This window comes from Neolamprologus multifasciatus, chromosome 13 (assembly GCF_963576455.1).
Source record: "Neolamprologus multifasciatus chromosome 13, fNeoMul1.2, whole genome shotgun sequence".
In the NCBI taxonomy this organism is placed as follows: domain Eukaryota; kingdom Metazoa; phylum Chordata; class Actinopteri; order Cichliformes; family Cichlidae; genus Neolamprologus; species Neolamprologus multifasciatus.
This window is the reverse complement of record NC_140451.1, coordinates 27768773-27794423: the sequence shown is the minus strand read 5'-3', so window position 1 is coordinate 27794423 and position 25651 is coordinate 27768773. Positions and strand designations below refer to the sequence as shown.

At 42.7% G+C, this 25651-nt stretch overlaps 1 protein-coding gene across 4 annotated transcripts in view; it reads left to right on the top strand.

Annotated features, from left to right (window-relative positions):
- The window catches only part of ehbp1 (EH domain binding protein 1), a 167847-nt gene that overhangs the window by 130474 nt on the left and 11722 nt on the right, over positions 1-25651 (top strand). For all 4 annotated transcript variants that reach the window (XM_085183552.1, XM_085183553.1, XM_085183554.1 and 1 more), the window contains 2 exons: positions 21440-21539; positions 22452-22525. In XM_085183552.1, the coding sequence (XP_085039678.1) occupies positions 21440-21539; positions 22452-22525 (174 nt within the window). The remainder of the gene's footprint in view (positions 1-21439; positions 21540-22451; positions 22526-25651) is intronic.

The following is a 25651-nucleotide window of genomic DNA, read 5'->3' as shown; positions in this document are numbered from 1 at the left end:
TCCCGACGCAGGCAGCTGTACCTCTGCTTACTGAAGTCCCTGTACTGGTCCTCACCACTATGTTTGTGCTGCTGATGCCTTTTGAAGCATTTCATTGGTGCAATCTGAATAATAATACGGCTTGCTGTGTGTACCGAGACATTTTTGCCTGATTTCTAGTATTTTGTTTGTCGGTTTGTTAGCACTAATCATCAGATGTGTGCCTGTGCGCTGCACCTGTACAGTTTTTGGATGTAGCTTGCTAATCCACCTTAACATTAGCACATAACTTCACTCCTTGGGTATGTGAAGTTTTTACCTCAAAAATAAACAACCTAAACCCAACACTGACATCATTGTGATCATTGTTGTGATCATTGCTGTCATGCTGACGAATAGCACCGACGCTATGCTTTGGTGTCACCTTCCCATTTTTATAACCTTATGTGCAGTCAGGCTAGAGATGGAGGAGCAGAAAGACTCCGTGATGGCAGAGAAGGAGAGTTGGACATTCTGAAAACGCTCTCTGATCACTGTTTCCTATTACAACTTCTTCTTTTCCCATTGCAGTGCCAAAGCTGCGTTTTTGTTTTGATAGGCAGTCTGTGGTGAAAAAGCTGTCGTGAACCTACCCCCCCTTCTAAGCTACTGTTTATAGGACAGGAGAGCTTTAGCTTAGAATATGGTCTGAAGCCGTGCACAAATGGATTTGATTGACTCAGAGTTAACCATCAGTTAAATAATGCATATGTGCGTAGCTTATACGCAGTCCAGCAAGCAGTTAGTTCAGACTCTCAGTAGACTCTTTGAGAGGGGATGTGCAGAGTAATCAGAGCAGTGAATCTGATCATATGATTCAGACCTCTCAAGGTAAGTTTGGGTGAGCTCAGTGTGCAGTGGTGCTCTGGTAACGCTGAGCGCTGCAGGAGTGACGGGCAGATGTGAACAGACAGACCGACTGACCCATGACTGATTGTTCATCTCTCTGCTCCAGCAGCAGAAAGCCTGGGAACATCCTCTGTGCTCTGCTGGTCCACAGTATGCCTTTCTTTGATATCACATGCTTTTGCTTTGTCATTCTCTCTCCCCTTTTATTTTCGAGATTCTCTTTTTCTGTCTGTAAAGAGTTTGTTCTTCTTTTCCACCAGGAATTTGGTGTTTTAATTTTTAGGTAACCAATCTTATCATGTGTTTTTGATAGACGTTCTCACTCTGGGTGTCTTTACATTTTCTCTATTCCTTTTTTATCCCTGTGAATCTCAGTTTCTCCAGTCAGCCTCCCCCCCCCCCCCCCCCCCCCCAAAAAAAAAAAAAAAATGCTCCCTTCTTTTCCACACACCTCCCCTCCTCCCCTAGGTTTGGGCACAATGCAGCTTTCTCCTGCATTTTCTATTACGCAGCGGCCCTCCCCAGATGAATCCAAAGTAATTGGGGTGGTTAATTTATTTACTCAGAGGCAGTTCACAGCACATTAAATAATAGAGATAATTGAACAAGAATTGTCAAGTGTCTTCTGATATCAGACACATTACAGGAGGGAGTGTGCATAAAACTCCATTTCTATGCCCCCATTGTTTATGGTAATTAAGTACACAGATTTATTCCTTGGTTGCCTTCCAAGCTTATGGCAAGCGCCATTGTTGTCTTCTATTAATATGTAATCAGTAAATAGTTTAATTTTCTAATCTGCGGTTGGAGAATTCACTTTCTAACAACTCTTAATTACTGCTGGGCTCTAATGAGTCTCGCCATGCCGACGCAGCCAGCCAATCAGAGGCCGGGCCCGGGTCGGGGGGGAATTTGAATTCCTGCGGCACCCCCCCTCGACTAATGAACTTGTTATTCTTGCACCACTGGGAGTACTGTCCTTCACACATGCAACATTAGGAGAACGTTTCACCTCCTGCAGTAGACCAAATATTTATTGGAGTTTATTGATTTCTATTTGAACCGAAGCATATTCATTATTTATGATTTATGCATGGCTGTCTGTGTCATTTAACTTGTGTTAGGGTATCTGACCACCTTAGAAATGCAAAAGAGCTGGAACACACTGAAAAGCTTCGGTTTGTGACGGTTTCATTGTACGTGTTTAATTTCTGTTAAGATACCATTCATTGTTAGTGTGTTTCTTCTGGTGCATGTAACGCTCCTGACCTTGGCTTTGTTATTTTCTGAAGGTATTGTTGCACAGACAAAAACATATCAAACACTGCTTATTGAAAATTCAGCTTTAGGTGTGAAGAAGCATTCAAATGCATCATGTAGCCTTCGCAGAAAATCCCCTGGCCTCTTTTTGAATATATCTCAGCCACCCCCTACCTGGCCCCTGCACCTATTTACACACACCTCCCATTTCAAATAGCTATATAACCAGCAACAATGGATGCAATTATCCAAATAATGGCACTTAGCTGCACCGCAAAGCTGCCCCTCACCTACTGCGCATTTGATAAGAGATAAACAAGCAGAGAGAGGAGAGAATGAGTTTTAGCTCCCCCAGATTAACATACATTTAAAAATTGCACTCCAAGCCGATAAGATTGACACAGGGTTTTTATGGCGTGCGCTCCGTTAATCTGCCTTTGTGTCTGAGAGTCGACGAGAGGAGAATGGCACAAGGAAGGATTCCAGCAAGAGCTTAATGTACTTTACACATGCAGTATCCCCCTCGGTATCTGAGGAAGGGACAGCACGGACTGTCAATGCCGTCACATCGGAAAAGGCTGCTGGCCGCTTTGACTTGCCGTGTGATTGTGTGGAGGATTGCAGCTGCTTAAATGTCAACCTGTGGCTCTGAATCCCGTTTGTCCAAGTTTTATTCATCCATCTGTATTGTTTCACAAGCTTTTTCATCTACTTGTAAATCAGATTTCAGCTTCTTAAAAGTATGAATGCCACCCTGTTAAAGAAATAATCTTTAGTTGGAATTTACCAATGATTGCATTTCAGATTAATTTCTCCTTTTTAAGCGACGTGTCCTTTTGCTTGTCATCTCAAAGATGCTGTTGTAGCTGCATGTGTAGTTTATATTTCTTTAGCATCAAGTGAGCCGCCTTCTCACTCTCTTTCCCATGCCTGTCGACCTAATCCAGCATTGTGGCAGCATCAGCTTATAGTTTGACTAAAGATTTAAGCTGAGCTACGTGAGTGGCAGAGGGACTCTCGCAAGTACGCGTGCACGTCAAGCTCTGCCTTTTCTTGTCGTGGCAACACAAACAGCATGTGCAGCTTTAAGTATATTATCAGGACCAGTTCTTTCACAAACGTATTGCTGAAGAAGCTTAACATTAATTATTGTAACTTTGGGCAGATTACATCCGTGCCCGCCTTGTAAGCGCAGGCAGACTCATCTTGACCTCCTATACGAGAGCTTAAAGACACAAGAATGGCATTTTACCAACTTTAATGGGATAACCAGTCTAATCTTTCAGCACTGAGAGAAGAAAAAGTGTTTAGAGTATAATACCCTCTACAGTTCACACACTGAAAGATGGAGGGAGAGGAGAGGGTTTAGTGTTGGCTTTAATCAGCGGTCACTTTGTTTTTCAGGTGCTGCTTTTCACGTTTTCCTCTGATTGCTTTTTTTTTTCTTCCATTCTTAGATAGACATTCTCCACATTCACCTCTCCTCCTGAGCCTCCCAAAATAAACACAGGCTATGCTGAAAGCTTGTCCACTGTGTGAATTCTGATTGAGATAGTTGAACACAGAACGATTGCCACTATTGTTTATCCATAATCACAGACTCGGTTCGTAAGCTAAGCTCGTGGCAACTGAGATAGACACAGCCAAGAGAAGATGCGCTCCCTTCTTTTCAAAGCCCGTGGTCTTTTTCTTGTTGTTGTTGTTGTTGTCAGGGTTACGAAAAGAGCACTTGCTTTCAATCAAATGGTTTTGTATTAGACCACGGTGGAATGTGTTTGTGGTCATCTTGAATTCACTTCAGGAGCAAATGCACCGTTCTTCCCTATGGGGCAAGAAAAGAAATCTAGGGATCACTACTTTAAAACCCCATTGCCTTTTTCTTGCCTTTGAGGGAACAAAACAAAGGATTTGAGCTTTTTTTTTTTTCTTGTTGTTTTGTGTGAAGTGTGTGTGTGTGTGTGACTCTAAGGTTCAACTGGGTCAGAACACAGATTAACACCCCCCCACACACATACACACACACACACACACACACACACACACACACACACACACACACACACACACACAGACTCCCTTTCCCGCCCATGCCCTTAATCTCCTCGGCCATTTGAATGTTTGAGTAGCAAAACAATTTAATTACTCAACTTGCAAGGACTGAGCACAAGCGACCAGCGTGGAGCTCCCATCCTCCTCCCGCCCTCCACCCTCACAGTCCAGCGCAGTAACACCACCCTCACTCCCAGATGTGCGCTGCTCCTTCTTCTTCTCCTTCTTTCTCTCCCCTCCCCTCCTGCTTTTCTCCAGCTCGGTGTCAGCCTTTCATACATTCTTTAACAGTGGGGATGAAAGGGGGATTTTTAGGAAGATTAGGGAATGGGATCCTCTAGGCATTGTCTGAGAATCTTCAGATAAAACGAGCCGGGTGGATGGAGTCACCGGGAGGGTGGGAGGAAGGAGGGGATTGGAGTTGAGGGGGGGTGGCTTCTTAGTACAGAGACGTGCAAGTTAAATTTGTTTCCAAACTGGAGCAGAAATCATCCTGTGTCATTTAGCTATATTTTCTTTCGTTATAGCGGTTACCCAGAATTAGGTAAAGTTGTGTTCACTGGGCCGGGCAGCCCATCTGTGTTTCCTGCCAGTGATGGCGCCGATTAACATTTTCAGCCACAGGGTGAGTAAGTGAAGATGAGGAGGCCGGGGCGGGGGGCGGTTGTTGGAGAGAATTCGGAGGTGGACAATGGCCGCTTATGATAATCTGCTCTTTATTGGAGCATCCCGCCAACGCTTTCATCAGCTGCCTCTTCGCCTGAGACCCCATGCAGCAGCCGGTCCAAAGCACGCTGCAAGCTGCCAAACACGTCGTCACAGACAAGCGAGTGTTGAAATTACACACACATGCGAACACCCACAGCTACACAGAGGACAGAAAAATAATCTTTTTAGCAGCACAGAGATCCACACAACCAGATAAAGTGAAAATAGATGATTTTTTTAATTAAATTGTTAAATTTGAGCAATAAATTACTGATTTTTTTTTGTTGTTGTTGTTGTTGACTTCTTTTGTGGGGGGGATTTCTCTTGGCTTGTCAGAGTTTAATCCACAGTCTTGCAGCCATCTCTTACTTTACTTGCTTTCACCTCTTCTCAATGATAATCCTCCAATGCACATTTTGGCTAAAGATGTTTATTTTTTCCCTCCATTATATAATTGATTATTATTCCATTTAAAAACTCCAGCCCAATAACATAATTGAATTTCATCGTTGCAGTCAATTAATCAAGGCTTTCTTATGGTAACTGATGTGGTGGCACTCCACAATGCAGGTTAATGACAGAGGTTTGGCCAGTAATTACACCATTCACTTGCTAACACAGCTGCTTGTCATCACCCCCCCCCCCCCCCATACACACTCCTCCCCATTTCCCCATTGTTATGAGCACTCCAGGCTACAAATACCAACAGCTGTCTTTCCCAATACATTTCCATTTAAATGTCTATTTAAACACTGCAATTTTGCATCTGTGTATTGAATCAGAAGCTTCATCAGCCTGGTGTTGGTGTCTGTGTTAATTTAAGGCTATTTCAGATTGAAAGGTGTGTTTATAAACACATTAAAGACAATGTAAAGTTTGAGTATTTATCAAGAAATAGAAAGACTTTATTAATTGGTAGTTTCCAGTTAGTTAAATGTAACTAACCACGGGAAACAGAAGCTGATATCTGAGGGGAAACGGCTGTCGGAGGAGTGGATAAAATGATTGTGTAACAGGAAGAGATGAGGGAGGAATCGCAACACAGAGATGTAAGAAGGATGACTAATGTTGTTAGCGGAGCCATTACTGGTCCGCAGATTAATTCATTAAGTAAATTCATCATTCACCTCCCCTCGGCCTCTTGTCACAAGCCGTGTAATATGACACCCCTCAAATTTGTTCTAACATCTACCCCAGGGGGGGTTGAGCTCCCTCCCACCCACCATCCCCACACACACTCACACACACACCCTCCTTCTTCTCTTTGCTAATGGAGCAGGCGGAGCCACTTATGCTAAAAAGGCTGCAGCTGTCTGTCAGCAGGTTGAGGGGGGTCCTCCACTGGGGGTTATCACCACTCTCTACATCTTACAAACTCTCACTACTTCATTCAAAAAATCCTCCACCTACAGGTGGCTTCACCAGGCTGTGCGTCACAATTAAAGCTGAAAATAGCGACTATTCTTTGCCTATGCCTACACAAAAATTATCCAAAGCTTGCTTCTTTTTTTTCATGATAATCTTTGTTAATATTTTAAAAATAAATGTCAGCAAAAAACAAAGAAATCAGAAACAAAACAAAAATGAACAGAAAATTATCCTCTTATATTCATACATGACAATTCATATCAAGACACCTAATTTATTCATATTTATTATTTTAAGTATAGAAAATAAATATTAATAAAACTTTTGTTCATTCAACGTGTGTAACAAAGCAAACACAGCATACTTAGTATGAATTAATTACTCAACACGTCTATGAAATCCAAATATTCAAAAAAGGCCCACAACCCTTTTATAATATATTTCTTTTCTCTTTCAGGATATATGCGTTCGTTTCAGGTGGAATGTTTGACATCTGGTTTGTTTTTTTCCACAGTGCTGTTAGGATTTTCTGCTTTAAAACACTGTGGTTCATTAATATTTGTTCATTTCTGTTCTTTTAGATACAAACCCAGTAGAAATGGCTTCGGGTCTGGTGGAATTTCTTTTGACATCTCTGCATCTTTTTATTCATATCAGGTTGAAGAATAAGTTATCATGACTACAGACATCTGTTGACTGCTTTTAGGTCCTAACAGTTTGAAACTAATTGAAAAAAGTAACTTGATATCCAGCCTTATTTTGCTCGCTCTCCTGCAGCTCGATGATTGCTCGGCCAGCCTGAGAATCCCTACAGATTTATGCTGTTTGTCTTAAGCTGTCCCAATTAACACCCGTCAACAGGTACCGGCGTTTACACTAGCGCTAAATCAACTCGTGTTTCTCCACCCCTCTAAGCTCCCTAAATGGTTCACACCTCAGTGTGTGTGTAAACACATTCCCGGGAAGCTAAACCACATGGCTTAACCTTAGTTTAGCCCCGCCGAGCCCTGGCTTACCTGCGAGTTTCAACATGATTCGTTTACAGTGCTTTTTAGCTCTGTGGCTGCATGTGGCAGAGAGGAAAGGCTTGGTTTTAATGTGAGATGGGAGTGGAAATGAGACTGACATTTATGTTAATTGTGATTGTCTGTGTTGTAGCAGATGGTTGCTATGAGATTAAAACTGGACAAAAGACAATGCACTTGAATGCACGTATCTCTAAATAATACAGTATAACCTGTTTACTGGTCAAACACCTGTTTAGGTAATATCATTTTTAGCTACATTAGCACAATCGCATTGGTTTTGACTTGATTATTAATAAGTTTGATTGGAATATTTAGGTTGGTTAAGGGGAAATTTAGGTTCATTCCACACTTTTTTAAGGATGTAAATTTTATTAAAAAGTCAAGAAACCTCTTTTTTTATCCCATATTTGACTGGAATCAATGTTGGGTTGATAATGCTAAACAGAAGTGACGTACAGTATTTTTCAGGTTTGGCTTAAATCAATCATGTTTGAGCCTTTAATGTCTGGGTTTAGTGTTCTTGCAGCAGCAAAAACAAACAAGGTTGCACATTTCAGCTTAACATATTTACCATCATGAGTAGGATCCAGCTAGATGGCATTGTAGACCCCCTCCACGAGTCTCCGTCAGGCTGTACTGATGATGTAACCCCCGCCCCTCCAATTCCTCGCAGCCTGACCACACTCAAGCAGAGCAGTCAGAAGAAAAAACAAACCCAGGGCCTAACAAATACATGAAGGTTTGGTTTAACTAAATCCCACAGATAATGGCTACTGTGTCAAAGACTAAAGATAGCGGGGAGGGGTGGTGGCGGTGGTGGATGGAGGGGGAGATTACTCTGGCGTTTTGCATCAGTTGCTTTCTGCTGGGTGGCCCTGCTTGTCAAGAAAAAGAGGGAGAGACGGATGGAAAAGAAGAAGGAGAGAAAAGCATTTAACGCGGCACATTGAGAAGAAGAGGGCTCTTAATGCCATCAAAGCAAGGGGAGAAATCAGCCATTAATTTATTCCCGCCCTCAAACACACTCATGCATGCATGCATGCAGGCAGGCATACACAGCGCGCGCGTACACACACACACAAACACGCCATGTACACTCCTTCTGTTGTTTGAGAATTTCTGTAACATCTGGTCCACGCCAGTCCTGCAAACCCACCGAGAACAAGGCTGACAAAAGGTTTCCACTGTGGTCCCCATTGTGTGTGTGTGTGCGTGCGTGCGTGCGTGCGTGCGTGTACATGTGTGTGCTCCTTAAATGATTTTTGTGTGGATTGAATTATAGCCCTTACGTGAGGAGAAATTTTTCACCCTAAGATTCAGCAGGAGAGGCAGATGACTGGGCTATTCATTGGCTGATAAGAACTGATGGAGAGGTTAATAAGCTACACACCCAGGTCATCACAGGCTTTTTACTGGGCTACAGAGGAGAAAGGAGGACGATGATGATGTGTGTGTGTGTGCGTGCGTGCGTATGTGTGTGTGTGGATTGTCAGGATGGATGGTGTGCATCTCTTGAGAATCTGTACGTTTAACATACCTTTAAAGGGCCTTCAAACTTCAGTCTATCAGACGGAATTACCAAATATTTGACTTTATGCAGGCAGGAAAGCGTGTGCACGCGAGCATCTATGTGTAAGATTCTTCCATGTATAAATGCACAGTGATGTAAAGTGCTCATTAAAGTGTCCTCCTGCTGGAACGGCGACTGCAGTTGACTGACTGAAGTGACTGCAGTTGTTCGGCAGCGGAGCCAGACTGAGCAGTGACTTGTTGCCATTTGCATCATCTCACCATCAAGCATCAGGAGCACAAGCAAATACTGTAGCTGGAAACTATAACTTTGAAGCAATATATGATTTATGTTTTGATTTCATGATGAAATACTTATTTTAAACATTCAAAAAGAAATGCTTTCATTTTGAGTTCAGAAATGTAACATTACTTAACACATCTCTGTGATGTCACTTTGCTCCTCTTGCTCTTATTCACGCACTCTTAGGCTCAATAGTCAGTTGCAGTCAAAAGAATTAACCGCTGAGTTCACGTAGCCTTGTAACCTTCAGGCGACAAAGCCACTATAATTAGTTTGTTTATGATCCTGAGGTTTTCTTAAAGGCTCTCTCTGAGTTTACCTTTAAAGTTTCCTTTACCTATCACAGATGCTACAAAGTGTCTTCGCGTGATTAATCGTGTGTTTTAATCACACAAGGAGTTGACCCACCTCATCTCCATCAGTTGATCTGTTTCATCATCACAGAGTCTTTGTCTCGAGGTTTCTGCAGCAATAAATATTTCTACTCTACAAGTGTTAGTCATGATTCTCTGCAGAGTATTTCATTGTAGTCATTAGAACGTACCCAAATGTCTTTGCTACAGTGGTGGGTCCGTTCGTTGTTACAGTTAATAATATTAAATAACTCTTGAATCTCATTTTTTTCTCCATGTAATCTGTCACCTTTATGAAATATATTGCAATATCATTTTAGAAAAACCACCTTTATAAAGACTTTACAATGACACTAATTATTAACTCAGTGAAATTGTTACTAATTGTTATTTCAAATGTTATTTCTAATTTTTTTTTCTTCAAGCGGTGACACCAAAAGGCAGTGAAAAAAATAATCATTGAAGCCTTTTTTTGATAAATTGAACTTAAAATATACTGAAATTGTGGAACTGGAAAACAAAATATAAAATGTTTTGCTGAATTATAGACGTGCCTGTGGTTCAAATATGAGAGCAGGTCGTTCACTAATCAGAAGGTTGGTGTTTCGATCCCTGACTCCTTTGAAGTATCGTCAGGCAGGATGCAGAACCCTGATGTGTCCATCAGAGTGTGTGCGTGTGAATGTGTGTGACTGAGTGAATGTGGCTTCTAGTAAGAAAGCTCTTTGAGTGCCCTTATTGTGTAGAAAGATGCTATGTACATATAGTCTATTTACCATTTACTTACACATCACTCATATTCTTTAAATTTATCTTAAAAGAGACCTTCAGTACTACCTGCAGTACTCAAAAACATCTTTAGTTTATTAGTGTAAAGCACAAGCTTACACTTATACACTTATACTTTTTCTGTATGTTTTAATGGTAGGTCAAGCACTGCTGTTATTCCAAACCTAGCTCAGCCTAGTTTTATTTCCCACAATTCCCTTGTGTAACCTGAGGCTAGAGCAAAGCACCCCCCACTAAGATGAAGACAAAACACTCAGGAAAAAAAAACAGACTAATCTGTGTTTCTCTCCCCCAACCTCTTTCCTCTCTCACTGTGCTGTGGATACTCAAAAATACACCTCTGTGACGTTGTGACTGAAACCACAGTACAAGTGTTTTTATGCATTAAGAAGCACTGGTCAAATCACGTAGGACTTGGTGGATATCAGCCATCAGGAGTTCACCACCAAGGCTCAGCTTGAATAAATGTACCTCATTTAAATCTGTACCCCCAAAACCTCATTGCTGCCATGTAACGGTGGAGCTAAGGAGTAACGTGAACCAGATACAAATGAGTTTCAACAGATGGAGCTCAAGATGTTTTCCCAGTGATCATCACTTCTGGCATTGAGCTGCTTGATTGAAGAATCTCTCACACTTTGTGTTGTAGCACTGAAGCCTAATAGAAGCCGCCTCCCGAAGGTCCAAGCAAAGGCTCTCATTCTGAGAAAGAGAAAAAGACTCCAAACAGGACCCTAGCATGGGGTCTCTCCGCTCTTCTCTCCCCCTTCATACCGACTCTTGTCCCAGGGCTAATAGGGAGGCGCCGCGCGCCTTTCCTGCTCCCTATCACCTACTCACCTTAATAATAAAAGAGAGCCCCCTGTGGAAAGTGGCTAGCAGGAGTTGGTGAAGATCACACTGGTAATAGGATGATGCCTTTTTGCCTTTTGTCATGAGATTATGAACAGGGATAGCCTCTCCTCTCTGCTCCTCCACTCTTCTTTACTCTTCCCACACACAGCTACAGACGTCCTGGAGGGCCCTGTCGAGTTGGAGTGGAGACAGGCGTAACTGAGGCTTTGTTGCTCTGCTTGTATGGTAAAAGGCCCACTAATGAAATACCTTTTAGGGGGTATCGGCAGGTGAGCTCCCCAATCAGACATTTCAGCAAAAACACACACACAGGCGTACATACACTCACATATTCTCCGTCTGCTCTCATCTGCCCCCTCTTGCTATATTAATTACCTGAAGTGCTCCGGCCCTGAAAAAAGCTCTCGATTCTGCCGCGCCTCTCCCCTCTCTTCATCCAACACGACAGCCACAACGGCCTGAGCTAGCCTAAAGTGGGGCAGGGGGGTGCAACAGAAAAGGAAGGGTGATAATAGTAGTAATGAACACGGGTGACAATAATGAGAAAGGTAATTGAGAAATGGCGTATGGCAGGCCCCCTGATTTTCCTTTTCCAGCCCCAAGCTAAGTGGAGACAAGTTGAAAATCATCTTATTTAGGGCTCAGTTAAATGGTTCGTGTAGCGCGTTGGAGAGTGTGGGGATTTCTGACGCTAAAGCTAAAGTGAGCTGACAAGCATAGAGTGGGTGATACAGCAGCCTAATGGGTTAGGGAGTGTTTAAAGCCGCTGTTGACTTTAGGCTGACTCTGTGTGTTTTTTTTTTTACTTTCCCCCCTTTAATTTCTTATTGACATTGAATGGCATGGTCAAAACAGCCTGTGCTGCACTGTTAGGATTATTGTTAAACACCTCAGTGCTTCACTGCTGTTCCTTTCTCTTCCAGTCAGCTCGCTGTGGTTGTTTTTTCCATTTGTATGGATGTGAAAATTCACTCTGCAGGACTACACATGCTCCAAATGCTCTGTTTGAGCATATCTGTGTTTGATTGTGGCTCAGTTTATATGCACTCTGCTTCCATCTTATGTTTACTGTAAATCCCTATAACTTGTGTGTGCGTTCGTGGACTCACATTGCCCGCCTTTCTCTCTCTTGTGTGCATCTTTCTGTTTCCTCCTGGCCTTCTCACCCAGGCTGTGATAGAGACCGGGCGGTCTGGGCTTTAACAGACAGAAGCTGCCTCCACCAGCCCATAGTCTGCCACTCTCTGATAATGTTTATTGATTTGTAGCAGAAACACAATTTGATGGAGATGGGGGAGGGAGGAGAGAGGAGGAGATGCTTCGGGGGTGAGTCGAGGCAGAGTGCATATTTGTGATTGTCACGGCATGGCTGGTTCTCCTAGAAAAACACTCTGGGAATGGCACTTATTTTGTTCTGATCTGAGCACCTTTCAGCCCCTTTATGTGATCAAATAAAATATGTTTGATTTAAATATTTAAAATGAGACGCTAAAGAAAGTTGAAAGAGGAGAAATTACTTCTCTTGTCCAAATATACTCTTCAGCTGCTGTTCAGTGTGCATGCGTGTGTGTGAAAATGAAACCTCCTAATATGAGCATTTCATCTCCTCACTCAGTCTATTATGTGAACCCTGTTTGCCAAAGCTCCCATCTGTCCTTAGCTTCTGAGGTAGAGGTGTTTGGAGGTTGCTCTACTGTTGGCTCTGAGGTCAAATGTGTTTACCCAGTGGTGTGTGTTTGCGCGTGTGTGTGTGTGCATGCGCACTAGGGCTGCCACGATTAGTCAACTAGTCACGATTACGTCAACTATCAAAATAGTCAACGTTTTGATAGTCGACTGATTTAATAGTCGACGAGTCGTTTGAAGCTTTGTAAATCACAAAAGACACAGGAATAAGTAGTAGGATTTAAGAGTGTAATAACGGACTGAAACAGAAGATGGCAGCACTGCATGTACAAGGATGCCAGCTGCCGTTAAACCCCGAAGAAGTATCAGCTCTGTCCCAGAATTCATAGCGCAGCCCAGCACAGTTTCCAACAATGGCGGCAGCTAGTTAGTTTTAATATTACTCTTATTATTATTTCTGGGTCACAAAATAAACTTTTAACATATTTTTAGGCGAGAATGTAACTGTGGAAACCTCAAATATCTGCTCAGTTCATCAAGACACCACATATTTTTAAAAGCGCTCCGACGTTTTCGGAGACGTCTGTTAGCCACTAGCTCGATAGCTAGCCGGGGGCAAGGCTCACTAGAGCCGTGAGCAGTGTTGCCAACTTAGCGACTTTGTCGCTAAATTTAGCGAGTTTTCAGACCCCCTTAGCGACTTTTTTTCTAAAAAGCGACTAGCGACAAATCTGGCGACTTTTTCTGGTATTATTGGAGACTTATTTATGACGACTTTTTGACATGAAAACGCGTATCGCTCTTACTCTCAACAAGCAGCGGTGCTGCTTTGGACACCTCACCCGTGCCAAAGCGCTCACAGGCGGAGGATAGTCCTCCCCCAGCTGCTATCAGGGCAGGAGACGTTCACACCTGTGCGTCCAAACGGCAAATGAATCGCGCATGAGCGAAGCCGCTGATCCCACACTGACTGTAACGCAGTCAATTCTTCTTTTACTGTTATGCTGTTTTGTGGATCACAAGGTTTAAAACTACTTATAAACAAACACTCTCACACACAGTAACTCCACCAGAGTGCCTATTTCGGGTCACTTTTGCCGGTCCAGGCCCGGATAAAGGAGCAGGGTTGGAATTGTGACATTAAAAAACAATAATTGCTAAAAGAAATTTAATTTGTAGTTCTAAATAAATAGTTAGTTCTAAATAAATTCTAACTGCATTTAGGACGTTTTTTTTACTCGCTTTATGTCTCTTCCACGATGTTATTTCTCTCTCCAACAGCATAGGTTACAATTACATTAGCATGACCAATTATGCAAATTAGGCAATGTCGTCATTTGGCGACTTCTAGCGACTTTTAGGACAGCCAATAGCGATTTTCCTTACTGAGGAGTTGGCAACACTGGCCGTGAGAACACCGGACTCTCGGCAAATCGTTTTCAAACCCACCGCCGTCTTTCGCTACTCAGGTTAAACATATATAAGTCACTTAGATAACTTAAAAATGTTATTGTTTGGCTTTTTTTGTATTTTATTTGTTCCTGAGTAAATTGGTTTGGCTGAGATTAAAGTTATAGTTTTTACACAGCTGAATAAACGTCAAGCAGACAGCTGATTATCAGAAGTGTGAGATACTCCAGAATACTCCGGCATCCCGTTTTTAGATAGCAAGGAGTTTATTAAACTTCACTGAAACAATCTGCAAATTTCATTAAAATTTAATAAACTATCATCTTGTCTTTATTTTTAGTTAGCACATACCTTAAACACTTAAAGCTGTAAGCTAATGATAGTTATATAAGAGCAGATGCATGCTGGTGCAATAAGCTGTACCTCCAATGGATGCATGCTCTGATTAGTCGACTAATCGCAAAAATAATCGGTGATTAGTCGACTATCAAAATAATCGTTTGTGGCAGCCCTAATGCGCACATACATTTCTGTTTCTGTATATTTAGAAGAGTCCACAGAAAAGATTAAAGAGGTGAAGAGTGGCGGATGGAAAGGAAGAAACATGTTAGCAGGATAACATGTTAGGCTTTGACAGTCTGACTCTTCTCCTCCCTCAAACTAGGCTCATCATCAGGACTCCATATTAAAAATTAACCTAAAACAGCATGTGTTATATGAAAATGAATGAAATATATATGAATATATATGTATGAAAATAAAAAGCATGTTTCCACATATGAAACTCTATAAAAGAATTTTGCAGCTTTTGGATTCAGGAAACGTTGCAGAATAAATCCCAGGTGTGTGTGTGTGTGTGTGTGAGTGAGAGAGAGAGATGCCACAGGCCTCTTTTACTCTTAAAATTATCAGTGAGTGCCTCCTACCTGACCCCCTCAAAAATCAGCTTCGCCATCATATGAAAACTGTCAAAGATACAGGTCCTCAAAATACTTTATGTCATGCCTCTTTTTTTTTCCCCACAGTGAACTCTCGAGTACACAATCCTGAGTAAAATTCTACCAAATAAATCTTTAGTAATCATGATTTAACTGAAATTGATGGGACCTGATGTTCACTATCATCACCATCAAAGCAAACCAGAAAGCTACAACAAAGAGGTACAGCTGTGTTTTTACTGGATTTTTCTCCTGCTCGGTTTACAGTTCGCAACACCGAGTCAGTTTCACCAGTCACATCCAAACAGTTGTTAAATAGGCAATAATTATCTTATCCAGCATAATTTCGTAACACTCATCCCCTCCTGATCTCCTTTTATTACTGATTATGGTAACAAAACAATCGTATGATGAAAATATTCATCGTCATTCAGCAGGCCTGTGCTGTTGCTCTTCCAACATCAGCATTTTGAAAGATGGGCTTCCCCTGTCAGCATATTGCGTGAAATCAGAAACGAATAATTCTGCAGCCCTGCTTATGATTATGCATCAGATTTAATTAATCTCAGTGCCCCCAAAACTCTGCCGCACCCTACTCCTGCTTCTCCTCCTCTCCCTCTCCCCTACCTTCACCTCTTTTGTAAGTTGTAAAGCAAGCAGTGGTTGACAAATGACACCAGTGGAAAAGGCACGCATTGTGCCTCAGTGTGAGAGGAGGGTTTTTTTCCCCTCCTCTTTCTTTTTTTTCTGAATTTTTACTTTTCTCTATCCGGGGGGAGCAAGAGGAAAGAGGTGAGTGTGAATCGGTTAATGTGTTCCATTCACCAGACCTTATACACAGGTTCAATAAAGCAGGAATCTGCTCTATGAGCTAGGACCCATTGTGCCATTGAGGACACCTAAAAGAGGCCTCGTACAAGACTCCCTTGGAAAAATAGCCCTCAGCACCACTCCAGAGGAGAGGAGAATAGAATGGGAGAGAGCAGGAGGAATCACATGCAGTGGCTAGGCAGTTTGATTCTTACACATCTCACCAGTGTTAACATTTGGCGTGCATAGCTTTGAGTACATCTTTGACTTCAGTGTTACTCTAATTTTCAGAAATGGAGAGAAAGACGAGCGTAAGCTTCAGATGTGATGCTTTTTATGGGTAAACCTGAATTTGAGAGCTCCCTAAACTCTCCTGCTTACAAGCTTCACTCTGTCCTTCCCTGTCTCCTTTCCTAACAAGACACTCCTCTCCTCACATTAATTAAATCAAGTCTTCAGTAGGCTACTTACACACAATTCCCCCCCTCCCTCCGGTCCTCGGCACAAACCTCTCTGATTAGGCCGGCCCCTGTCATGCATATTCACATCACTGCCGTGACAGCCTTTTAACGAGCTCTTACCTAATCACAGGAAACAATGTTCATCCTGTTCTTTTTATTCCTCCTTCTCTCATTTTCTTTCATGTGTCTTTGGCTTTCTTCTTCCCCCGATCCCCGCTGATATCAGACGGGCTTGACCCTCGGATGGAGAGAACGATGGGGGGAGATGCACAAGTGCAGCTCTGCCCTAAATAAACCGCAATTGAGAAAGTGACTTGAACACAGAAGAGAAGTTCAGCTCCATCTCCTCCCTTCCCCTCCTCTTCTTTCTCCTCCTCCTCTCTGCCTTTTTATATGTCCGATAGACAAATTGGATTAGCAGCTATTGGATTAAATGACAAAATGGTGGGATAAGGACTGAGATGAACATGCTGTGATCACAGCTTTTAATGTGTTTCTCTTTCTGTCGCATTCATTTTCCTCGGTTATCCAAGCTGCTTCCTTCAAGGCACAGAAGTTTCTCCAGGGAAGAACAAATGCAGGACACCCTGCTCATCCACTTACTGCAATTTGTATGAATTAGAATGAACATCTCATGTGCAAATACTGCACATGTTGCCGTTTGAAGCCATTGATCACAATAATGAAAGAGAAAATACATTTTTCTCTTTCACAATAGTCAAAGAGAAAAAAATATTTTAAGTATTAGTTGCTGAGAGCAGTTAACATTAGCAGCCGTCTTTTCTTACAGATTAACTTCATAATTAAATTTGTAATTTGTTGCAAGATTCTTTTATGTTGTGACTTCTGCTTTCTCCACAGCGGTGGCTAAACTAAACAACTGACATCGTTGCCATCTCAGGAAAATAAAGAGCAGCCCCATACATCTGCATACATTCCTGTTTTCAGCATTTTCATTGTGATCTGTTTTGGTCTTTTTGTCGCTCTCTAGTCCTAGGGTTAACATCGATCACTGGTTTAAGAGGGAGACGCAAATCCCCGAAGCATCCAAGTAGATCCGTCCACTGCGGCGACCGCTTGCAAATAAGGGAGCAGCTAAAAGAAGCTAAACTACACACCGATAATTTAAAGCTAAAGTTATCAGTAATTGCAGGTTTAGTGCAGTAGTGCAGCTTCTGGTTTGATGTTTTAGTCACCAATTAAAAATACAGTGATGCCAGTTAAAGTCAATTAATGTTTACTCACTAAGACTAATGCTAAAGCATGGATTTTGTACATTTAGCACATGGCGGCATGGGGCTCTTAATTCAAAGCAGCTCAGGCCAACAGCAGCAGCAGTTTGACCACCTCGGGGTGAGTTTCATTATTCCTATCAACACTGAATGGAACATTGGCCAAGATTGCTATCTTAATCTTATTTGGCTATAGAGGCTGCCTTTGTACCCCTTTTTTTTCCATTTCTTTCTGCATTTCTCTCTCACCATCTCTCATATGGATGCTCCCAAACACAGTGACCTATGCTAACCAGCCTTGGCTTCATGCCTCGAGGATAGCAGCCTCCCTCCACACACGGCAGTTGGTGTCATTGTATCCTGGTTGCGTTTCTGCGAGAGGCCGGGAGTGGAACAAGAGAAGAGGAAGACAGGCAATCAGATAGAGGGGTTGTTGGGATATGTCTATCAGTTGTATCTCAGCTCTGTGTGTGTGTCTGAGTTGATTGTATCTTGTGTGTTTCTCACCAGCACAGCTGCATTGATAGCTGAGGTAACACTAAGGATGATATTAATGGCGATAAACCTTGTGCATTTTCATCGCTAACCCTTTGATGTCCCCATCACACACTGTACCAACGCCAAATTCATTGCTTCAGTCTCACTGGAGTTGGCCTGTTTCTGCTCTGCCCTGCTCTGTGTTGAGCACTAAGAAGTGGCATGTAAGGCTAGCAGCAAGACCCAGAATGCACCCTGCCAAACTGCCAGATGCTTTGATCCAAGATGGCCCCCTGAGAGCCAGCATGGATCCACAATGTCTCAGAGCCAAGGCTGGATTCGCAGACACAGTGTCAGTGGTGACTGCCAAGGATATTTACACCATTTGTTTTCATACACCACCACATTCAGCAGTCTGTTGTCACTATAAGCATATGGCTTTCTATGGAGCAAAGATGTTTTTAGAATGTGCTGCACCAGTGGGAATCAAACCCCCAACCCAGCACTAGAGCCTTAATTATCATGAAACTGAAACGACCATCACTTTTACGTTTAAGATGACGGTATCGCGTACAGTTGTCTTGTTAATTCAGTCGTATCGAGTAGTCAAGCTAGTAGAAAACTATTTAAATAATCTGAAGACTTTTCAATAATTCATTAAATGCAATTGGCCTGTAAAATTACAATGTAGTTATATAACTTTTTATTTTTTTAAAGGCTCTTCCCCCAACAACTCAAAAACTATAATTAAAGGTATAGTAAAACATGATTTTCTCATGCTTAATTGATTGAAAAGGGGTTTAGCACCCACCTATAACAATAAATCTGCGCCCAGTCTGTCTCTTTAAGAGTCAGGTAGGATCTAGAGGTCGGAGGTGGATGCTGAGCAGCTGTCAAGTCTCCTGCCTCCATCCCTCCATCCCCTGACTCACCTGCTCGCCTTTTTTTCCTCCTCCACTCCCTCCCTCGTTCCAGTCATCCCATTTTGCTTTCACATTCAATATTTACCCCCCTCCTCATTTCTCCCTTTTCTCCTTCCTTCTACCCTTTTCTCCTCCCTCTTCTCCCACCTTTTCCTCTGACCTCCCTGCCTTCCTCTCCCCTCGCCTCCCCTCCCTCCTTTCATAAAATGTGGCTGTTGGTTGGCTGGTAGCAGCTGGCTGGCTAGCGGTGGGGGATATAGCTTTATAATCCCCTCTCGTCTTCCAGCCCGCCTCGCCACAATGTCACAGGAGCTTAATATTTGCCATTATTATTTGCTTGTTTTATTTGACTTCGAGGCAGCACAATGACCTGTCAGCGCCGGCTTTATCCCCCCTCCGAGTGTCGTCCATTTCAAAGTTGACTACAGTAATCCACGAGCCCGTGATTCCGCTAAATCCCGAAGCTTTCTTTCATTCGCTTGGTTTTTTTTGGGGGGGGGGTTGTTGCTTGCTTTCTTTCATTTTCCCTTCCCGCTCCCTCCTCCTAAATGAAATTACATACATCTGCTGGCTCAGAGTATCACAAATGTCCACACATTCACCGGTGTCCACACACATCCACGCGTTTGCCTTTTGTCATCAGTGACGCAGTGGCCCAATGCTCCCACTGCTGCAATGAACACTGGTGTGTGTGTGTGTGTGTGTTTGATGGAAAAATTCCTTTCTTTCTTATTTTCTTGTCTCCTAAGAAGCAAAGTTATTTATTTATTTACAGCTTCTCATCAAATAAATGATACAGTGGTTACAGCTACAATACTCAGACAATAAATGCTGGAAATCTTCTTAAAACTGTTGCTGCATTTACCACAGTGAATGGAAGGATTCATATCGCCGCTGCAGAGTTAAACGGGACCTTGTGGATTATCGCCGCTGACACTGTTCAGCTGACCTCGAGATTTGATAAAGAATAAATAGCATTTTAATTTATAACACGTGAGAGATTGTTAAAACAAACCAAGCAGAAAGAGATGCTTAGTAGTATTATTTTATGGAAATCTAGTTTTAATTTTGATTATCCGTTCCTTAAAAAAAAGTAGTCATAACATCTGTAGGTAATTTAAAGATTTACCTTTAAAGTAATAGTCTTTTTTATCATACCTAAATAGATAACATTACCAATAACTCACAAATAAATTGTGAATTTGTAGAATTATAGTAAATAATTATTTTACTGGTAGCATTTTGCATCTTTATTATGTGTTTATTAATCATCACTGCTGAGACTGTTGTTATTTTTGTTCCTGCTCAGTGAGGCCATCCTGATTCCCAGGGTGTCAAATACTGCAGTTTAATCAAAGCCTTTGGATCCCGAGAGACACGCCTGAGGTGTCTTTTCACTTTGGTTTGGTGTAAAACCTTACAGTGTAATCATTACAGGATGAAAATTGGAGCAAAAGCCTGGGATTAAACAGACCTACATGAATTTACAGCATAAATACACCTGCTCGTTATCTTTGCCACTATCCGAAATAGCCCCACTTAGTTACCTGAAGATGCACTAAACAGTATCTAGAAAGTTTTATAAATAGGTTCCAAATTTACAGTAACCATCCAGCTAATGTTCAGACTATTATCCTGTTTCCAAATTTAAATGAGCATTTATTTACCATTTGTCAGTTTCTGGTTTGAGCGTGATCACAGGTTGTTTAAAACCTTACGATTATGTGGTTTTAGTACACGGAGGCCAGCAGATGCACAGTGGGAGTCAAACTCCACACCCAGGCAGCTGGTCTTTATTCCAGGTCAAACACGATGGAGGCTGTCACTGTTACCTGGCTACCATTTGAAGCTTTCGATTCGATGTGCTTTGTCTGTATCAGTTGTGCGCATCCCATTGTACCTTGTAAGTAAGTTACAGCATAGAGCTTTAGCCCCAGGCGTGGGCAAAGCTTACATTAGCCATGCATCTGAGCCTCACTAGCTCTCTGTGTGTGTTGAGCAGGTATTACACTAAGCAGTAGAGAGTCCCAGAGACTTTTTTTTTTTTTTTTTGAAGGCCTGCTGAGTGATTGGTGGGATATGTATTGCCCTACAGTGAGAGGCTTCACTCCGTAAAGGCGCTCGACGGTAATCGCAGAGTTAATCCCGCCCCGGTTGAAGCCGTATTGACGTTGTGAAGGCATGGTGTGAAGTAGGTGAATGTTTACACAGGGAACATAAGCGAGGAGAGTATTTACACCCACACATGAATATCTGGTGGACACACTGACTCTGCGGGGGCAGCAGCTCCGTCGTTTATCTGCCTCATCGCTTTTCATGTGCATATGCTGGTGTAGCACGACGTGCTGTAATTTTTATGTCAGGTTCAATCCACTGTAAAAAAAAAAAACAAAAGCAAAAGAGCAACGTGTTATTCTTGAAACATTTCCTGTAACGTGTTTATTTATTGGTGTGTTTCTGTGCTCTTTCTAGGCAACAACAAGGAGGAGGAGGAGGCCATGATGCAGGAGTGGTTCATGCTGGTCAACAAGAAGAACGCCCTCATCAGGAGACAGAACCAGCTCTCTCTGCTGTGCGTACTGTTCTTCCTCTCTGTTGCCTCGTCTTTGCTTCCATTTTAATTTCTCACGTGTCAAATTAAAGCAGCTGAGAAGCGTTTTAAACCTGCTCCTCGAGCTTTAGATCAAGCTCGTCTAAGCTGCACGGGGCAGGAGTGTCCTCTCCACTCCATTCACCCCCTCTCTGTCTATCCACTCATTGATTTACATGCAGAAAGGGATATAAAATCAATAGAAATGTGGCGATCGCTACTCTATCTGCAGTCTCTTTGTATGTGGTCAGCTGCGACAGGTGGAGACACGCGCTGCCTTTTTTTCCTCATTCGCGGCTGAAGGGATTTCAAAGTGTGCAAGTGGAGGAGAGCCTGAAGTATTCATAATCACATTATATCGTGGGAAAGGAGAGGCTTTTAAAGTGGCCAATTGACAGAAGGGCTGATTATTAGCCCTTTCTGTTCTCTCTTTGTGGAGGCAAAGAGAAAACGGCGCCTGTGAAGGACAAATTCTATTAGGGGCCGAATTAGCTCATTTTTTAATATGGCTGAAAGAGGAAAGAATTCAATTTGTGCTGCGGGTGGCAGATAGATCCACACAGAGCCACGCTTGCATATACACATCTACTCCCTCATCTTCTGTTTTTAATGCATTTTCACCCCTACCCCCCAAACTCCGCTCCTTATTTCCCTTTTTCTATCCTTACACATACACACACAGACACACACCTTCACCCAGGGCTGTGCACTATGAGTATCAGTTATGTGCAGTAGATTAATGCGAAGCCAGAGAAGGTTCGGGCGAGTGGCCGAATCGATGTTTATTGCAGGTTTCTTTAAGTACTTAATGATTTAGTCATTAACATATTGATGAACTTTGTGTGTGTGTGTGTGTGTGTGTTTCCCGTCTCCCCTCTTTCTAACTTGCCACAGGGAGAAAGAGCACGATCTGGAGAGGCGTTTCGAACTGCTGAACAGGGAGCTGAGAGCCATGCTGGCCATCGAGGGTAAGACACACACACGCAGAGGGAGGCTGCACACGCGTACATTAAACTCTTAATTTTGTAACTTTAGATGCATTTTAAACAGCAGTTTTCACAGCTGAGGATATTATGTAACAAGTAAAGTAAAACAACCAGGAGCTCACTTTACTCTCTCTTTCCTAAATCTTCCTAAAATTTACCAGAACATCTGGATAGTTTAATTACTTCCCAAATGAGTCCTGCAGGAGACCGGCAGCAATAGTTGAAGTTCATTTTCCATGTTGTAGTGAGGAGGGTAAAATTGACTGTCGAGGTCGCTTGAGTTCGAGTAAAGTGGTTGGCGTCTCTTCTTCTGAGTCCTTTCTACGTGGCGTCCGCCCGTCGGGAGCCTGAAGCAGGGTGATTTGAATTCTGCTTCGGCTTGATGAGGATTAAGATGCGCGCTTGCGAGGGATTTCACTCCCAGATACTTGATCAATGCTATCTGTTTCTCAGCCAGACCCGACTAGCCGATGCCTGATGTGGAATCTGACCACAGCTGCATTCAGTGTTTGCAATGTTAAAAAAAAGAAAAGAAAGAAATGCAGTTATATTGTTGAAAGCTTGTTAACTACACCGCAGCCAGAAAAGCAGCCATTGTGTCGTATCAAAGTTGTCAGAGGGCCATGGAAGTTTAATCCCCTTCGACTGCGTCCTCTTTGGCAAAATGAACCTTTCGCCAATCAATGCTAATTGATTTTGCCATTCGACATTGACCAGCGCCACCCCCTTCTCACAAACCACCCCCTTTCTCCTCGCGGCCTTCGGACACCCATTGTAATTTCACCGGGCACCTGATAAGCTACCTGGTCCATAATAAATCAATTCTAATTAGCAAAAGAGGAGATGGTGGTGGGGGGGGGCAGACACGCGTATCCAAAGCGGCGCTGCAGCCGGCACCACGCTGCCTGCGTTCAGCTTGATTTCCTCCCTCTTCTCCGGCCGCTTTATTTATTTTTATTTATCGAGCTCCTGCTGGAGTCGAATGGGAGGATTTCGCTTTTTCTGCTTCACATAACGGAGTGTGTGTTTGTATCAGCGAGCCTGCTTTAAGCACGCGTGTGTGCGCATTGTTTTGAGCCGTGTTTTTGTCTTTGTCTCGTGTGTGTGTTATAGATTCATATGGTTTGCGCGCATGTGGATGTGAGAGCAGAGATAGTGTGTGACTCGAGGTGGAGAGGTGGTGTGTGTCGTGTCACCGCCGTCCTCTCTGCCTTCATGTGGACTTGTTGGATTTGCAGCTGACTAACTTATCAGCGGCCTTATTTTCCTCCCTCAGGGAGGCACTTAACATTCAGAGGCTCTGCTTTTCTCTCGCAGCCACAGATAGTTGTCAGCTGCTGGGAAGAAAGGTGTGTGTGTGTGTTGGTCTCCGTTTGCCTGCGTCTGTGAGTTTACATCTCACAGGTGTGTTTCCACCTTTCGTTTTCTGCGTGTGTGTGTGTGTGCACGTCTCCCCAGCTCTTATTTGGTGCTTGGGCAGGTCCATTGAGCGATGGTTGGGCGTGCGAATAATTGCTGATTTGGTTGGCCAGTCGATGACACAGAGAGAGAGAGATGACTCAGAGCGAGAGAAGAAACACACCTGCCCTCACACACACACACGCCCTGCTGAGAAGAATATATACCTGCACTGAATCAAACGCACCTCTCCCTCAGCTGACACACATGCTGAATCACACACACATTGTCAGGTCAGTGTGAAGACCTGAAGTTTCTGTCTTTGTCTTTTTGTGTGAAAAGACGTTAAATATCTGCTGATTTACCGTCCAGCTGCGGCAGATGTGGGTAATATTTGTAAGCAGTTCTAGAGAAAGGAAAATCCTGTGAGTAGTCTCTGCAGTGATGTAGACATTTAAGGGTTTGATGAAAGTTAAAGGCAGGAGATTATAAGTTAAGCCGCTCGGCCTCCTCTCTGTTCTGAGGCAAAGGTTTGACTCGTGATGTTTTATTCCACGTTTGTGAGGCTGACGTAAGCTTACTGGGACAGTCGGGTACAAGAGGACGAGGAGGGGGGGGAGGAAGAAAAGAAAGAGGGGAAGCTTTGAGGGGGAGAAGACGATTCATCTGAAATCAACTTTGAAGCCGATATTCTGCAAAAGGACAAATTCTTCTCAACTTTTCTCAGATTTTTGTTTGTTTGAGTTAGAAGATCTTAACGGAGCAGTGATTCCTGGTGTAGTGAAAAGGCACAATGTAGAAACATTAAAGTCACACAAGGGGGAGAGAGAGAGGAGGAAGGGAGGGACTAGTTTGCAGGGCTACAGCTGCAGGATTCACTACAGTGCCAGGTATTTTTCCTGCACTTTGGATCTCAGCACATATTAACTGATAAATACAAAACAACTAATGGTCTAGTGCGACACTAAGCAATGCTTTGTCTAACTGAATAAAGAAAGAAAGATAATTTCATATCAGCACACAGCAGTGCAGTATTTTACACATTAGTGCATCACAAACCTTTAAAAAACAATAGATCAGCACAATAATCGCAATAAATGTAAAATTTAAGATGTTTGAGTGAATTAACAGTGTCGTCACTGTACGTCTGTTGTTTTTGTTTAAATCGAATGTGTCATCTGTACATGAGGAATATTCAGAATACATTTTTACAAAAGCACTCAAACATAATTTGGTAACTGATGCTGACTCATCTTTGGACATCAAGTGTCTGCCTCGAGGTTTCTGCAGCAGTAATTCTACTCTACGTCTATTAACCGTGATTCACTGCGGAAAATCACAACGCAGCGATCACAAGTGGAAAATTATAATCAAACCAAAGCCAGTAATCTTAACAAGACACTCCTATAGGTAATAAATAAGTCCACGTAGTTGCATTTCCCTGCCACAGCACTGGGCCAATCCCTGTAGTAAAATATGAAAAGTTGTAAGGAACGATTTTCATGATTAAAAATATCCCAACAACACCTATAAATGACCCCAGTCTGACACGTGAAGGTTAACAGCACAGAGGTCTTGACTTGAGGTGGGCCTTCGCATCATTAAAGCATCCAAACATCAGTCGGTGTAAGATAAAAATGCTCTGTAGCTGAAGTTTAAAGCAGCTTGACATTAAAACGGTGTTCAAGGTTTGATTAAATGCGCAGAATA